Source organism: Hippoglossus hippoglossus, chromosome 1, assembly GCF_009819705.1.
Source record: "Hippoglossus hippoglossus isolate fHipHip1 chromosome 1, fHipHip1.pri, whole genome shotgun sequence".
Classification (NCBI taxonomy): Eukaryota; Metazoa; Chordata; class Actinopteri; order Pleuronectiformes; family Pleuronectidae; genus Hippoglossus; species Hippoglossus hippoglossus.
This window is the reverse complement of record NC_047151.1, coordinates 16,733,426-16,750,879: the sequence shown is the minus strand read 5'-3', so window position 1 is coordinate 16,750,879 and position 17,454 is coordinate 16,733,426. Positions and strand designations below refer to the sequence as shown.

Here is a 17,454-nt window from a genome sequence, read left to right as displayed (position 1 = left end):
CAAAACACTAACAATAATAATTTGATTTTATAATATTAACAAGTATCTTCAGGTTTGACCCCTATCCTCTGCCACTGTAGACTTATTTGCCTGAATCATATCGATTGAAGAGCAACACTGACACAGTGAGTGCAAGACTTTGTTCAACTCTTTGTACATATGTTGATTATACTGGGGGATCGATGATAATAGGTCACATGACGTCTCAACATGAGAAGATGTCAGTCAACATTCAGGAGGTTCAGCCTCTCGGGGAGTTCGGTGAAACCGGAAGTGAGCAGCGGGGAATCATCTCACTTCGCATGGACTCACACATTGAGTCTTCTGAGTAGAGAACTTTGTTCCGAGTCGTCGCGTTTTGTAAGCGTGAAAACATTTGGTCTAATGTAAAGTCACAGAGAAAGAACATTAAAAAAAAGACATGCGATGTAGTCATTTAGCAAAAGACTTGAATGTTTTATTTTCCATACAGGCACATCGGCTCGTTGGTCTAGGGGTATGATTCTCGCTTAGGGTGCGAGAGGTCCCGGGTTCAAATCCCGGACGAGCCCTCTCTTTATTGATTCTCCAAACAAGCACAGTTTATTATTTAGGTTAATCCTGACATCGACTAAATAGTGAGAGGTGATGTTCGATCATCATTTTACACCACTTCATATGATGCTCACCCCGAGCAGCCTCCACTCAACATCTGAGGATGGAGATACATATTCTGGCTGGATGAGCTCATGCACGTTCCCCTTTATTTGTTGATTATGATGTTAAGTCTGAAAATAATGGTTGCTGAATAAATGTGGTGGAGTAAAACAAAATGTTCTTTTTAAATGAACGGAAGTAGAAGGATGAAATATAAATAATTAAACCGGTGCATTGCTGAAGTACATTACGTTAAGTAAATGGACTTAATTACATTACACTGATGTTTAAATCTTTAAATCAGATTACTAGCTCTGGGTAGCTCAGCACACGGCCTCCCCATGGATCATATTTCACCACAAATAAACTGAAGTTGAAGCTAAAGTCAAAGCTACAAAGCAACACTCAAATAAATAAAGATTTATTATCATATAAAACTGACTTAAATGATTCGAAAAACTGTCAAAATATTGTAGATGTGAATGAATCATATGTCGATCAACTAATTTGCTCACGAATTGTCACCAGTTCCAGCAAAGCCACACACACACACACACACACACAGAATTTAACACACAGCTCCGAAAACTACAAATATTGTCAATACGTTTATTAAGTGGTATGAATATTCTGTTTTAAAATAGATGCAAACTTGCAGATAGACCTGTACAGATATATGTTCACAGTTTAACATGTTCCCTTTGAATAGCCAACGTTTAGATTAAAAAGAAAATAGGCTTTATTATAGACACGTATAATATCCATTATGATGAGAGTATCAAAATCATGCTTAATAAAAACCTTTAATTGCCCTTTCAGTCTAATAATCATTTGTGACATGTATATATATGTTTACGTACATATATATACACACATATATATAGATATATAGATATTACAACTTATATTTGCAGAGATACAATAACATATACAAGCAAAAACTGCGCAAAGAATCCAGGAGCAAATGCAGCTAGCTGAGTCCATACATTCGGTGTGTGTGTGTGTGTGTGTGTGTATGTAAATAAGAGAAAGGCTCAAACCTTCAATTGATATTACACCACACCTGTGATCAAACTGACCAGCAGATCTCTACGATTAAAGAAATTTGAAAAAGTTTGGCTCTGGGAATGTTTTATACATCATGTGGTTGTATTTATGTATATATATATAAAGTGCACTTTAGAGTTGTACAAATATGCTATACGCAAAAAACTGCTTTGTTCTCCTGAAGCTGAAGTAAAATAAGTCCTGCTCTAAAGTGGTGATGGCATTTTAAAAAAAGAGGTTTGATGGTGTTCTAGAAACTTTTGCAACCTTGGATTGGAATCACATGAGTCTTTTTAAACAGATCCTCCTTTGAGGCGTGTTGGAATTAAACATTTGCTCCTGAAAAACAGAAAGATTAATGAGCAAATTTCCCTGCTTTGCATTTTGTATTGTTATCCCATATAAAAGTGTCATAGAATAAAAAAAAAGGCTACCACGGTGTCACAACATAAACCACACGTTCATAGATACATAAAACTTTGATATAAAACATCGGTAAGACATTTCATTGCTTCTACCCTTAAACCAACCGAGTGATGTCTTTTTCCTCGCTGACACGATAATGCCCCCTGTGCAGCTACGTTCACATTTCTGAATGAAAACATAAAAAAACACTTCACTCTGAAAATGAATGAGACCCACAGTCCCCGTTTTCTCTTCAACCCAAAAACCAAGAGCACACGCAAGACCGAGCTGCTTTTAATAAGTGCATGTGTTCCGCTGTGTGTGCCGTTAAACGTGTGCATTGTATGTATGTACAGAGGGTAAGTGAGCATTAGCTACCTGTTTATTTGTTTTGTTTTTTATACACTTCATGATGTAAGCGGGTTCAGGCGGATGAGGTGGGTGTGGAGTTAACGTTAGCATTATGTCACCGGTAGCTGCGCTGATGGAAGTAAGCTGAAGTATGTATGACACAGCGCACAGTAGGTGTGATATAATACATTCTGCGAAGATTCACATTATTTTGGCCTAGCTAGCGAGTGTGTGTGTATGTGTCCACAATCTGTACTGGAATGCACGCAGAGAAACGAGAGCTGATGTTGCAAAAAGAAAAGCTTGAGCATGCTGTGTGGTGTCGATGCAGTTGTGGCCAGCAGAGGGTGCTGTTCTCAGGCCAGCTGAGATATTGCAGCCTCTTTCTCGAAAAGTGTGGCAGATCAGACGTCCGCTGTGACACCCACATTTCTATTATAATGAATGTGATGGGTGACACCAGCTCATGATACAGGCTAATGAGGTGAAAGGGTCTAAACGTGCACCCTGAGGAACAATTACCCCCTCCCCGTCAGAGTCCATTGATTAAGGCCAGCTCCTTTAAAAGAAAACAAAATAACTCAAGTCAAAGTGGTACAGTCCGACAATGAAACCAGCACTGAGTGAGTTTCTTTTCAAGTTTCCCGCGGGAGCTGCTTCACACCAGGAGGTGGCGCTTCTTGTGCAAAGCCAGGTGGTCAGAGCGGGAGAAGCTGCGTTCGCAGTCGGGACACTGGAACGGTTTGACTCCCGTGTGCTTGCGGAAGTGTCTCGTCAGCTCGTCTGAGCGGGCGAACTTCCACGTGCAGCCCTCCCACATGCACTTGTAGGGCTTCTCACCTACACGGAGAAAAACAATATTTAATTAAATTAAATTTGTATTGCACCAAATCACAACATACATTATGTCAAAGCACTTTACATAGTAAGGTTGAGAGCTTAGACAATTACAGAGAAACAGTTCCCACAACTAGCAAACATTAGCAAGTGTGGAAAGAGCAATCTCCCTTTTAACAGTTTCTACAAGTTTTGTAAAAGAGCATTAAAGAGGATTTCTCCAGTGTCTCACCGGTGTGTGTCCTGCGGTGTGCTTTGAGGTGGGAGCTCTTGGTGTACACTTTGTTGCAGCCGCTGAAGTCACAGAGGTGAATCCGTCGCTTCTTCAGCGTGTCGGGAGAGTCAGCGGGGAGAGGATGCTTCGTGCCTGAATGGACTATTACTGACGGGTTGTTTCCCCTGAGACAAACACAGAGTAAACAAAAAAGATTTTTAGCGTTAAAGGGGCAATGTGTAGAATTTAGTGACATCTAGTGGTGAAGTTGCATGTTGCAGCTGAATACCCCTCACCTCACATGCCACTTCCAAACATGAAAGAGAACCTGTGATAATATTCAGTCATCATAAAAACTCAAAAGGTGTTTAGTTTTGTCCAGTCTGGGCTACTGTAAAGAACATGGTGGCCTCTGTTGAGAGCACCGGCTCCAGATGAAATATTAAGTATTTATATATATAGGGTTCATTCTAGGTAAAGAATACAACAATTCATACAATTTAGATGAAACACACTAGTTAAAACATCACTAAGATTATTTTATATTCAATTTCTGCCACTAGATCCCTTTCACCTAAATCTTACACACTCAACCTTTAACTGCAGTGGACAGCATCACCCCTTCTTTTTATGATTTGACCAGCAGGGGCTGCTGGTGTCATGTGACAGCCACCTCCTGCATGATGGTGAAACCTAAATGGAAGTTTAATTTGGCTGCAGTTTCTCTCACCGATGCAATAACAACTTTTACCCGTCAGGAAGTTGAAAAACACCTCCCGCCTTTTCCAGTCTACCACGCCTTCGCTTTGTCCCGTCGCCTCTCGCATTTTTGTCATTGTCTTTGTCATTTCACCATTCAACAATTCATTCAATGGAATCTGATATGAATCTCTGTGTGCGATGCACACGTACAACTTGAATGTTTGAGAAATTAAATGGAAAAAAGTGTGTAACAGCAGATGCAACTTGGCAACAATCTTCCTAGTCACACACCCAAACTTCAACGGGCCCAAGCGGATAAGGTTTCTAAAACTATTCTCTGTGCAGGTGTGTGTGTGTGTGTGTGTATTGGGAAAAAATGCTATTTTGTACAAAATTATTACATTTAAGTCTGTCAAAGAACAACAGAATATGAAAGAAAAGAAGAGGAGTGAGGCAAGTAGAGGTGAAAAGCAACATTTTCGAGGAAAGAAAAAAAACAAGGAGTTGTCTCTCTGCGCTTACAGTGTCATCATTAAAGTGTGTGTGCGTTAATGTGCGTGTGGGTGTGTGTAAGTGGCAGTTGAGAGCAGGTGTCGAGTGTTGAAATATAAATCCCTCACAGATCAGTTCTGCATAGAGGAATGTGCTGAAAATCCCCACGAAAAGAAAAGGTGCACGAATGTGTGTGTGTGTGTGTGTGTGTGTGTGTGTGTGTGTGTGTGTGTGTGTGTGTGTGTTTGTTTTTTGTTTTTGGAGAAGTGAGTTGATGACAGACACACCCAGTCATTTTTCTTAAGGGTCAAGTTATTTCACGGTTGGCACGGTGACAACTGTGATGGCAACCACACTAACAACTACTGTAAAAGATTTGTTTGTCTGCGTGTGTGTGTGTGTGTGTGTGTACACACACAAAAGCCAGAACTAAATTGCAACCTACCCTCACTACTACATCTATAACTGACCTGCTTTAATTTCTTTAGAAGAAACGCTGGTACTTTACAGAAGATGAAACAGGAGGAGGAAGGAGAGGAGGAACAGGAAGTGGAGGGGAGTGAAAGAAGGAGTGGGAGATGCTGGACAATGAGCTAAAAAAAAGAAAATACAGGAAGTGCTGAGTGTAGGAAAGAGGAGAGAGAAAGGAGAGATGGGAAGAGGAATGTGGGAGGTGACGGGAACGAGATGGCTGATAAGAACTCGTGTGGAGGCGATTGGGCGACGTGGTGAGAGGTGCCGACGAGACTGGAAGTAAGAGAATAAAAGACGCCACAGAGGAATCAAGGAATCCGACACACCCCTGCATGCTGTAGAGTCAACGTGTAAAAGGTGTGTTGTGATACTGGTTTTGCATGTGTTATCTCTTAAAACTACAAAAAAAACGTATCTCTGAGCATCTTTCAAAGATGACATCTGCTCGCCCACATTCCCACTGCGAGAAACAGAGATATCAGAGCGTGTCGAGGCCGTATCATAACTGCCACCTCTGCACAGTTTCCCAGAGTTTGCCAACACACAGAAAACCTCAGTGAGGATGAGTATGAAAAATGCTGGGTTTCTAATATTTGACTGGAGAGACTGGAGATTTAATCTCTGAATAAATCCCTGCAATCACCCATTATTGGTTATTGATCCTCCGTGAAATAGGCTAATGTAAGTTAATGTTTTTACCATCTTTTGAGGACCATTTCCCCATGGTGTCACAAAAGGGCAGTTTTGTTATCGGGACCCAAATCCTGCTCTCAAAATATAGCAGGATTTAGGTCCTCGCCTTTTTAAAAAGGTTACAACAGGAGCAGACGAGGAAGGGCTCTGACAATCGCTTCCATATAAAGTTAAAGAGAGTTAAATGTGTGTGGGCGTGCTGGTGGGCCACTTACTCATATTCGTGTGGTATCCTGATGACCGATGATTTCATCTCGTGGCTGTTGTGGAAGTCATGAAGAAGCTCAGGGCAAGGCTCTGTTTTGATTGGCTTGTGCAGGTCGTGGGCGTCGCCTCGTAGCTCCAGGGGCTTAGCAGAGTGAACTGGGTAGATGTAAAAAGATCAGCAGATGTGAACTGGTCAATATGGTCCGGTTTTATTCACATTATTATGATATTAGTATCTTACACTTGAAATGATGTTTGTTTGTTGGTTTGTTTGATTGTAAGCAAGAATACGCAAAAACTAAAAGACGGATTTCCACGAAACTTGGTGGAAGAATGTTATATGGGTCAAGGAAGAACTGATTCAATTTTGGAGAGGATCCAGATCAGGGGGCGGATCCAGGAATTGTTTCTCACTTTTAACAGTCCGATTTTTCCTGATACAAAGATACCTGCAATGTTCATCGCTCCATATCCCATACTTTTCCAGAATAAAATATCTCAGCAACTATTGAATGGATTGGATTGTGGTAGAATTGGACATCTAATTTGGCCCAAACTTTAGATTATGATGTTAGCATTCAACACTTGACTCAGGGCCCTACAAGTACATCCTAATAGAGCTGCTAGTGCTGCTGTAGACTCTTAATCCTCCATAGTTACATAGATTGTTTTCAACTTATTTAATTAGAATTTATGTGTTTTTCCATATGGGGATCACAAGCAAACACTATGATAAGATGAATCTGACAGTCATGTATGAATTTAATCATTGTCCACTCATATCTGTGCCTGTCACAGACTGGAGAGTGAGAGATGGTGACCTTTGTCCATCAGTGACCTCCAGCTGACCACAGAAAACAGGAATACAAAAAAAACATGGCTCCCTCAGGAAACAAGAATCTGCTATTGTGTTATTCTAACAGAGGAAATGAAAAGCACTTCCTCATTGTCAGTAAAAGATATGTCAACAGTTAAGAAGAAAGTTCGACATTAAATGGGAACATTTTATTTGGAGAAAAGGAGAGTCAGCACATTACTCATAAGATGTTGTCATGTAGTTGTGAAGTTATTTCCTGTTTTAAATTCCTTGTTATTTAATGACTAATTATGATCATTTAATTTTAATCAACTCAATCTAACAGGAAACTGCACTGAGTAAAAGACTGAAACTCACCTGTCTTGTGCTCCCTGCTCCGATGGTGGTCGTCGTCACAGGCGACGGCTTGGCTCATCATTATGGGCTGGTGCAGGTGGAGGGACGATGAGTACAGGACTGACAGAGGCACCATGACCGGAGACACCATGACCCCTGACCCCTGAATGACCCCGGATCCCGAGCTGATCAGAGGAGTCACCATGGTGGTGTAAGGAAGCGAGGCAGTGGGCGGCGGGATGGCGTGGGAGGGCGAGGAGCGCAGCTGGGCGTGCGGAGGGGAGCAGCGGGGGGAGGCGCGGCTCGCTGTGCTGTGAGGCGAGGGCGGAGAGCTGCGCGAGGAGGCCGGGGAGGAGGCGGAGGAGCAGGGAGGAGAGGAGGAGGATGAGCTGGAGGAGGAGCGCTTGCTGAGTGACAGATCAACTGGCTCCAGCTGGGTGTGTGTGGGGTTGCTGGGGGTGTGGGACTGGGCGAAGGCGTGCATGTGCGTGTGGTAGAGGGGGGCGGGATGGGGGAAGATCACTCTGTACGGCTCTGGGCTTTTCACAAGCGAAGAGTAGAATGACTGTGAGCGAAAGAGAAAGAGAGGATACAGAAGAAGGAAGCAGTGGAGGAAGACAAAAGAGCGGAGAGTTAAAAATTTCCGGTTCTGTGTTCAATAACAGGGAAAACATATTTCTGCCTCACAAACAACTACAGCCGGCCAAAAAACTTTAAACTCAGTTCTGTGTGGGAGCAGATAACTGTTATGTCTCAAAGTACAGTGTGTGTGTGTGTGTGTGTGTGTTCATTAGCCTGCTGCCTGGCAGTGTGTGTACCCATTGTATGCAAATGTCCACTGTATAGCAGCCTGTTTGTCCAGGAAGAGTCGGAATGTGGGAACCACTCTGTCTAGACACGTAGCAAGAGTGTGTGTGTGTGTGTGTGTGTGTGTGTGTGTGTGTGTGTGTGTGTGTGTGTGTGTGTGTGGGTCAAAGATACTGTATGGCATCAAAAACATGCTCAGGCATGACGGGAGCACACAAACACATGTGTCTTACCGTCTCCATGTCTGGCTTCAGAGGGTAATCATACATCAGCATGGCTGCACTGGCCAGGCTCCTACAAAATAAAACAACCACACACAGATTAATAACTCACACTCTTAAACTTTGTTCATTTACTTTCCTCTTCAGTAATGGTCCATGACCAGAGGAAAGAGGACAGTATTGTGAGGGTCACGAGATAACGTGGAGGGTTGTGATGTGATAGTTTCATCAAGTTCAATTCAGTTTTAAGACTTTTCCAAAACTTTATTTTCTGAAATAATGGAGTGTTACGTCCTTAGGATTCAAATAGTAGTTAAAATTAAATCAGTTTAGTGGTGACATGTTCAGTCAAATGTCTAACATGTCATAACATGACAATAAGGCTTCAACTAGACACTGCTGTTTTTGTAGGGTTGCTGACCACTGTTTTTTAACATATTAATGTGCGGTTATCTCATCACATGCTTTCTTAAATGCAGTGGAGACAAAGGTAAAATATTTGAGTATTTTCTCTGGCATGCAGTTCGCAAGACGTATCAAGTAGCATAAAAGGGAAAAAGTCAAATTGAGAACAAGTACCTCAAATTATACCTAATTAGTACTACATCTTGGCAGAAGAATAAGAAAAAACTGCCAAACAACCCAAGCATGCACACACACACTCGTGAGGTGATAAAAACGAATCACCTCAAGTAGGGGGAGCACACTCAGCCTTACGGTAACTCAAGTCAGACAATAGCCATAAAAATATATTAACTAAACAGGGTTGTGTTCTCTAAAAATGCTAGACATTTTCAAACAATGCTAAAGACAACTTTACGACGGGTTGCTTTACGAGAACACAACCAGCTCCAGGTGTGATGAGCCTGGAAACTGCCTCATGTCGAAGACTTCACAGTGACACACACACACACACACACACACACACACACACACACACACACACACACACACACACACACACACACACACACACACACACACACACACACACACACACACACACACACACACACACACACACACACACACACACACACACACACACACACACACAACCTACTAAGGCCTGTCAAGTGTTTGGATCAAAAGTGTGTGAGATTTCAAAGGTGGTTCTAGTTACGTTGCCTTTGAATAACCAGGTGCAGCCATGATGACTCCATGTTTGTGCCTAAATGAGTGTGTTTATGTGTGTGTGCGTGTGAGATCACTGGAGCATTCAGGCAACATGAGCTGTCAAAGAATGTACCCTGAGGGGGTCTGTGTGTGTGTGTTTGTGTGTATGTTTGTGTGACCTGATTAAAGTCCACAGTCTGGAGACAAGTTAGCCTTTAATTATTAACAAATGGCAAGAACAGGGGCAGTCACACCCTACCGCAAGCCTGCGCGTGCGCACACACACACACGAAAACACACACACGAAAACACACACACACACACACACCAGATGGGGAGCAAACCAATCAGAGAGCAGGATGCTTGCTTGCTGGGTCAGGAAGGGTGTGAACATGACGACTAAAGCCTCACCCTTCACCCGGCTCCATGAAACAAAGAGGCTGTAGGCAGGTGGGAACTGTGTGTGTGTGTGTGTGTGTGTGTGTGTGTGTGTGTGTGTGTGTGTGTGTGTGTGTGTGTGTGTGTGTGTGTGTGTGTGTGTGTGTGTGTGCGTGCGTGCGTGCGTGCGTGCGTGCGGATGTCTTTGAGGGTGTGTTATTTCTAATCCGGGCTTGTATTGTATTGAAGTTCAACTGGAGGTCAAGCAGTTGCTATATTGTGGTCGTGTTCCTCACACAGAGGTGACAATAAGAACAGTTACGAACCACAAACAGATCACGAAACAGGAAAAGAAAAAAACTCCCTCTCAGTTTGTACACGGTAAGCAGAGCGAACAGTTAGTTTCCCTACAGTGACAAAAAGAAAAAAACAGTAGTAAGAGGGGAAATTCCCAGTCCTTCCCTCCATCAATTGTTTATATTGGATCGAGGAGGAGTTATGATTGTTGATGAGATCTGCCATTTAAAATGGTATGTGTGTTATAGATCATTTATTACATGTTTGTTTACAATATATATAAAAATGCTGCAATCAATACCCAAAACTGTGTTTGATTAAATTTCTATCAGTTGCGTAATGGTGTAATCGACTATTAATTCAGCTCTATCAGGGAGCTATCATCAAAAACATAGTTGCAACTTAAATGTAGACAAGCAGATAAATGCCATTTACAGGCAAGGAAAGCAATCGCTTCTTGATTTGTGAAACTTTTGCTGCTATCTGGCAATACTTTTCTTTGACTGTAGGTGGCGACACCAACTTTCAATTTCCTTTGATGTATTTCTTCAAACAAGATGTCTGAGCATAGGATCACTATCATTAAAATGACTAATTCCCCACAAACAGTAAAAGACAAATGTTGAATGTGTATTTGCATAATGAAATCTCGCCCTTTTCAGCACGTAGTTTGCTTCCCCCGGTAAGAGGCCTGGTTGAAGGGGATTTTAAAAACAGGTTCATACCCACGGTGTCGACATAGTGATTCAGACTAACGCATGACTGACATATAATGAATGCAAATTATCTCTTCACTTCAGGGCTGGGCTCAACTGGAAGAAGATTTACAGTTACCTGTACATACCTGTGCTCACACGAGCCGTGCGTACCTTCATCAGTACATACACAGGTGTGAAATGCCATAATTACCTTTAGGAACAAAGTTATCAGGGTTCATCTCTGAAAACCTCAGACAGCACTGCATATATTTAAAACCTCGAAAGAACATTTGCAGTCATGGGAACATACCATTAACGTGACTGGCCTGCTCAGAGGGTGATTTATGCCGTTTGAGAGACATGCTACTTATGGATAAGTGGGTTAAATGTGTCTCTGGTTTGAACAATTTGGCCGATGGGGACAGAGATCTGGGTCACATAAGGATCAACAGCAAGTTAGTGTTGATTGTTTGAATTTTTAGTTTGAGTGTTTTCCAGATGGTTGGAGTTTACCACACAGGCCAATGAACAGAGGAGAGTTATCAGGCAACATGTGACAACAGGAAGGTGAGTGGGGGTGGGGGGGTTGTCCTTGTGAAAAACACCAAACTTTCCCTTGGGTTGGATCATAAAAGAATAAATACAATGAGTCTGAGAAAATGTGGACAATTGCAGGAAATAAAATTTAATTTAGCTGCACATCTTCTTCAGTGCAACTCAACAGACCATAAAGCCTCAGGAGATTAGAGTCGATCTGCAGCTGGAGCTTGTTTATTTCTCTCTGAATCGGTGATGCAGCTTCAAACACAGCTGCAGCTATAAGTACATTAATTGATTAGCTGCTCCATGGAAAATCATTTAAACATTTTTCTAACAGTTATCCCTAGTTCCCAAGTCGGCTCGCAAATTAATGATACTTGGCTATGATGTAATCTTGTGGGGGCAACTGCGACAGTCCACGAAATGTCCTCTAAAAGTACTTTTTCCTCACCAATAAAAAAGCTCAAATTAATATTCAGTTTTTTTTTTTATAGTCTATTGAGATTACACGTCTTGCTCAACTAAAAGTCTCGTTCTTGGACTGTCGCAGTTGCCCCATAAGATTACATTGTAGCCACAGCTGCCTTGTCGCGGCTGCTGGCGGAGGTGATCCACTTGACTGATTCCAAAAGTGCCATTCATTTGCACACCCACGTTTATAAACCTATATGGCCCAGGTTGAAAACTACCAGAATTCAACTTTAAGCTTCTCAGTTGTGACTGATTTGCTGCTTTTTGTTGTATGTGAAGGCAAACTGAATATATTTGTCCGTTCTTAGTTTCACTAATGCTCTGACAAAATGAATATTGTAATGGGTCAAACTGATCTCCAGGACGACGACAAACTCTCTCTGTCAGATAGAGATCAGGCAGCTGGTCTTCTTTTTATCAGAGCATATAAAGGTTTACGGCTGGGAACTCTGAGGGTATATAAACTGTGAAGTGAAGGAACCAGAGAGCACTGCGCCTATTTGGTAAATAAGTAGCCATACCTTGGTTGTCGGGGAGTATTTTTTCCCAGTGCGCTACATGTGGGTGTGTGTGTGTTTGTGCATGTCAAGTGTGGTCTGCAAATATTGTCCTTCTAGGTCAGTAGAGCTACTGTGTACTCTACCCCAACCCACTCAGCAAACACTTCCTGCACCCCCCCCCCCCCCTCTCTTTCTCTTTCCACCCTTGGACTCCGCACATCTTCTTCAACACCTCCTCTTCACTCGCTCCTCAACAATCACTCACGTCTTTACTACCGTGTTTATCTGAACCACACACCAGCCCGCACTCCTTTTCTCTGCCGCTCTTTGAATGATATAAAACAACATGACTGAAGGGGAAAATATTGTGGCTTGGAGTCGCTGGCTACCGACTCAACCACACACAGACACACACACACACGTACTTATACACACTGCACACCAAGTTTCTGCTAACTCAACAGAATACACACACTAAATCACTAAAGGACTGAATTATTACAGACACGCACGCATGCTTAAACACACACAGACCCAAACAGGGCACCGCACATGCATGCATACACTCGCACACACACACACACAAACTCTAATGGCAACAGGCTGGAGAAGATGAGATCACCAGAGAGACCAGAAACCTCCAGACAACAGCTTTGTCCAAGAACACGCCGCAACACACACACACACACACACACACACACACACACACACACACACACACACACACACACACACACACACACACACACACACACACACACACACACACACACACACACACACACACACACACACACACACACACACACACACACACACACACACACACACACACACACACACACACAGAGAGAGAGAAAACTAACGGCCTTCAGTTCCCTGCTATTGATGTTTCACCGTTTCTTTCTGTATCACCTCTTTACCTCATCAGTCTCACCTCATGGCGATGTCGTACACCACGACTGTCACACAAACCGTCCCAGTCAAACTGCTCTTGAGCATTAACACAATGTGTAGCTTACGGAGGGGAAACTTATGAACACACTATAGCTTGACTCACACCTTAACCTATGTAAACCCCTAAGGGAATGAACTAATCTTTACTTAAATTAAGATCCCAATTACGTGACTCATCAAGGTGGCAAGCTAATATTCCAGCATTTAAATGTTCCTTTTTCTGAGCTCATTTCCAGTGTGGTCTCTCATTGCGCCATAGTCCTTCTTATGCCCCTGACCCCTTATTGCAATCCATAACCCCCAAGTGTACCTCCCTACTCCCTTATTTCATCCCCTTACCTCACTTCCTTCTCCTGACTCCTCTAACAATGCGTCACATGCTCTTACTTTGACTCCTCACTTTAAGGCCCCTGCTGAAGCCCCCTATCCTCTTATTTTGGCATCCTATTCCCTCATCCAAGCTGCCCCAGCCAACTCCTCCCATCCCACACATGCACACACGCACATATAGACATATACAAGCCCATAGCCCCTCTCAGCTCCTCTCCAGCAGACTGTGGGGCTGCAGGCCCGCAGACCTCGGGGGGAAGCCAGAGGGGGCCATCAGCAGGGGGAGAGGAAACAGAATCCATCATTACACACACATCCACACACATGTGGATACACACATTCAGAGACACACTGGAGTTGACACAAGACTCAAAACCTGACAAAGACACACACGCTCATGTACATGCACCTCAAGCCGAACTTGTCAAAGACAGCAGTGTTGAGGCTTTCCAGACAGCGGAGGAAGGAGAGAACGAGAGCGAGTGCCAGAGAAAGAGAGAGGGAGAGGGAGAGAAGCGGAAGCCCTCAGAGTTTAGTCTGACTGTTATTATTTCCACACTGCGTGATGGGTCGGGGGGTGTAAAGAAGGGAAGGAGGAGGAGGAGGAGGAGAAGGAGGAGAGTGAAGCCAAATGGGGGGTGCTGCTGCAGGGGGCCTGCGGTTTCCTGTCTGCCCCCCCCCCCCCCCCCCCCCCCCCTACCCACACCTCCCCTCAACACACTGAACCTCCCATACCCGAAGAATGAGAGGACAGAGGGGGGGAATGGAAGGAGAGAGAGCGCAAAGAAAACAGCCGCTCTGACCAAACTATGTAAAAATGGAAGTGGAAAGAACAAGGCAGAGACAGAAACGAGGGAGAAAATGAAGTGGGTTTCAACCAAAATATGACAAAACTTCAATGAACCTCAAACATGGGGAGGGGGGGATGGTAAGAAAGAGCTACACTGTCACAGTGGCTCAATCCAGTGGTTTAAGAGCAGGAACAGACACACTGCACAAGTGTGTGTGCATGTGCTCACACATGGCTGTGTGAGTGCGTGCGTGCGCGCGCTGGCACGCATGTGAAGTTGTGTAACAACTTACAGCTTTTTAAGTTTATGGCTGTCTGTGGACCGCAGTGTCCTTATATCCTTAACTTCTAATGGAGAATCACCAACGCTTCAGCATCCAGGGGTTTAATGTTTAGCCCTAATGTTCTCTAGGACATGCCCTTTGAGCAGTGTGTGTGTGTGTGTGTGTGTGTGTGTACACACTCTTGCGCATTTTGTTCCACCAGATATCATCAGCATGTTTATTCAGGAAAAGAGGTGTAGTGGAGGGTGGGGTGTTGGGCGTGTGCATGCGGCCCTAATGAGACGAATACATTAATAAAGAAAGACAGAAAGGTCAATGCTTTGTTCAATTTTTTCTCCTTCTTAAAAACTTTTCTAGAGTAGAAGAGTACAAAGTCAGTCAGAGAGATCGCCCTCATTCCACTCGTCCACCCCCCACATCCACATCCCTCTCTCCTCCCTTCTTTCTCCCTCTTTCTCTCTCACTCCAGGCTCTAAACAGGATAAGGGCTTCATATGCCAAGTGGAATGTGTGACGCAAGCCTCAGCCTTGAAACAAAGCACAGGAAACAGGGAGAGACAGAGACGGAGAAACACACAGAGAGAAAGAGAGAGAGAGAGAGAAAGAGAGATGTGTATTGTCAAGGATGTAGTGAATGAGAGAGGACAGACGGAGAAACTCAGGTGTCACCTAGGGATTGTTGAAACTATCACTCCCTGCCACACACACACACACACACACACACACACACACACACACACACCTGTCAGATAGACTCCTGTCTGTGTATTACACCACGCAGCCACACTGAGCTTCGTCTGGCACTCTCAGCTTGATTCTGAATCAGCATCACATGTACTAAAACTGTAACAATTCATCAATCAATCATTAGTCAAATTACAGTAAATTAGAAACTATTTTCATATCCAATAAATCCTTTCAGCTGGTATTTATGGTCAAAATTGCAAACATCCCCTGGTTCCAGATTTTAGGGTCAAATTTAGGTTTAATCATTATTAGATTTTTTTATTATTTTATATTATTTTAAATTAAATATCTGAATATTTTTTGGGGGAAATAAGACACTAAAATAAGTCTCTTTAAGGGTCTCAATATTCTTTACCTATTTTATGACATTTCATAGACTATACATTAAGTAACTTAGCTAAACGGTAACTCGTTGACTTTTTGACCACTTTTCTATTTGAAACAACCTAATCGATCCTAATAATCCACATTACAATCCCTGACTCCTAAAACAACGTTGTCTCTGCTGCCATGTTATCGGCATGTGTTGAGAGCATCAGCCACCGGATCGATACATTTTAGAAACATTACACATGTGTAAAGGTGGACACTGCTAACACACAGAAAACGGAAAGCACGGTCGTTAACGTAATAGTGTGGGACCCTAATTAACTAATTAACACAAAACTACACACAAACAGCTTGATCTCATTTAACTGAACCCGCAGCACCACATGTATGGACCCCCCGGCCCCCCCCCCTATAATAAAGTTTATTCTAATACAGTTTACTGGCTCCACCACAGCAGCGACGAGCCGGTGTCACCGGGACACTCACTTCTCAGACGGACGAGTGTTCTTCAGTTTAATCCTGGAGCGGAGACGCTGGATCCTCGGCGGCGAGGGGAGAGAATAAAGGTCCGACACAGAGTGAGGCAACTCCGCAGAAAAAGTGACGCAGCTGACGCTCAATGTTCCGCTGTGTCACTGACACCAGAGACAGAACAACAAGACGCTCCAGTGATCGATGGCTCCGGCTAACTTCCCCAAGTTACGAAACTCTTCTCTCACTCTCGGACTCTGTGAGTGTGAGTGTGTGTGTGTGTGTGTGTGTGTGTGTGGAAACTGCTGCCGCTGTCACATGATCCTCTGTCTGTTCTCCATGGGGTCGGGCCGCTGGGCGGGGCTGGGGCGGGGTGGTCCAGTTCGTGTGAGTGTGAGTTTGAGTGTGTGAGTGTGTGCGTGTGTGCGTGTGTGCGTGCGTGCGTGCGTGTCAGTGTGAGTGTGTGTGTGTTGCAATTTTCATTCCAAGTTTACAGGAGACAACAATTGGGAACCTTTTCAAGCCACTACAGTGATTATCTGTAGCAACAGATGTCAGAGTGTTACTGGTCCAGGCTATTTTGTGTTTAATAGTATTTAATAGTATAATTTACCAATAATTTACAAAGAGTTATAAGCTGTAATAATGTCTCTGTTAGGGGTTATTGATAATAATGAGTCATAATGAGTGATAATGAATGCTAGGTTGCCAGGTTGTGAAACATCCTTTGTTTCTTTTTATCTTCTAGATATTGAATTCATTTATGAGACCTTTCATTGCACCAAAGGACATTTGGACCAAAATAAATTCATAAACTCATCATTTACAGCAAGAAATGTCGTCATGGGGTTATTTATATCATCAGTAAAGTTCCCTTACCTATATACAGTATGTTATTAATCCATCAGACTTGATAGATTATTATCTCATAATAATAATAACAAGTCAAGTCTGTTTATGTTGTTTTGATCCACATGCCTTCCAGGGATTTTACAGAGGATAAAGATGATCTGAGATGTCTCCACGATGAATTAAATGTTTAGATAAAAAAGTCCAATGCTCTTGGAGGATTTCCCACAACTTGTCCATACATCCACCCACCCATCCGTACTGCTTATACTTTGAGGGTTGTGGGGGAGCTGCAGCCAATCCCAGCTGAGTTTGGGCGTGAAGTGGGATGCACCCAACAAGTCGCCGGCAAATCACAGCCTTATAGTGACAAACAACCACTTATACTCACATTCATGGTCAATTTTGGAATCTCCATTAACCTAACTCCAGTCTGCATGTCTTTGGACTGTGGGAG

The 17,454-nt window shown here is 43.3% G+C and overlaps 1 protein-coding gene and 1 non-coding gene across 2 annotated transcripts; one reads left to right on the top strand and one right to left on the bottom strand.

Moving 5' to 3' along the window:
* Positions 1-479: 479 nt before the first annotated feature.
* trnap-agg lies at positions 480-551 on the top strand. Its single transcript has one exon. It is a non-coding gene; the product is annotated as a tRNA-Pro (tRNA).
* Positions 552-1,236: 685 nt separating this feature from the next.
* klf3 (Kruppel-like factor 3 (basic)) lies at positions 1,237-16,412 on the bottom strand. The gene is made up of 6 exons (XM_034593963.1): positions 16,164-16,412; positions 8,252-8,312; positions 7,233-7,776; positions 6,067-6,214; positions 3,509-3,675; positions 1,237-3,279 (listed from the first exon to the last, which is right to left on the bottom strand). Exons 2-6 carry the CDS (start codon positions 8,291-8,293, stop codon positions 3,098-3,100), a joined length of 1,083 nt encoding a protein of 360 aa, XP_034449854.1. The 5' UTR covers positions 8,294-8,312; positions 16,164-16,412; the 3' UTR covers positions 1,237-3,097.
* Positions 16,413-17,454: the final 1,042 nt, after the last annotated feature.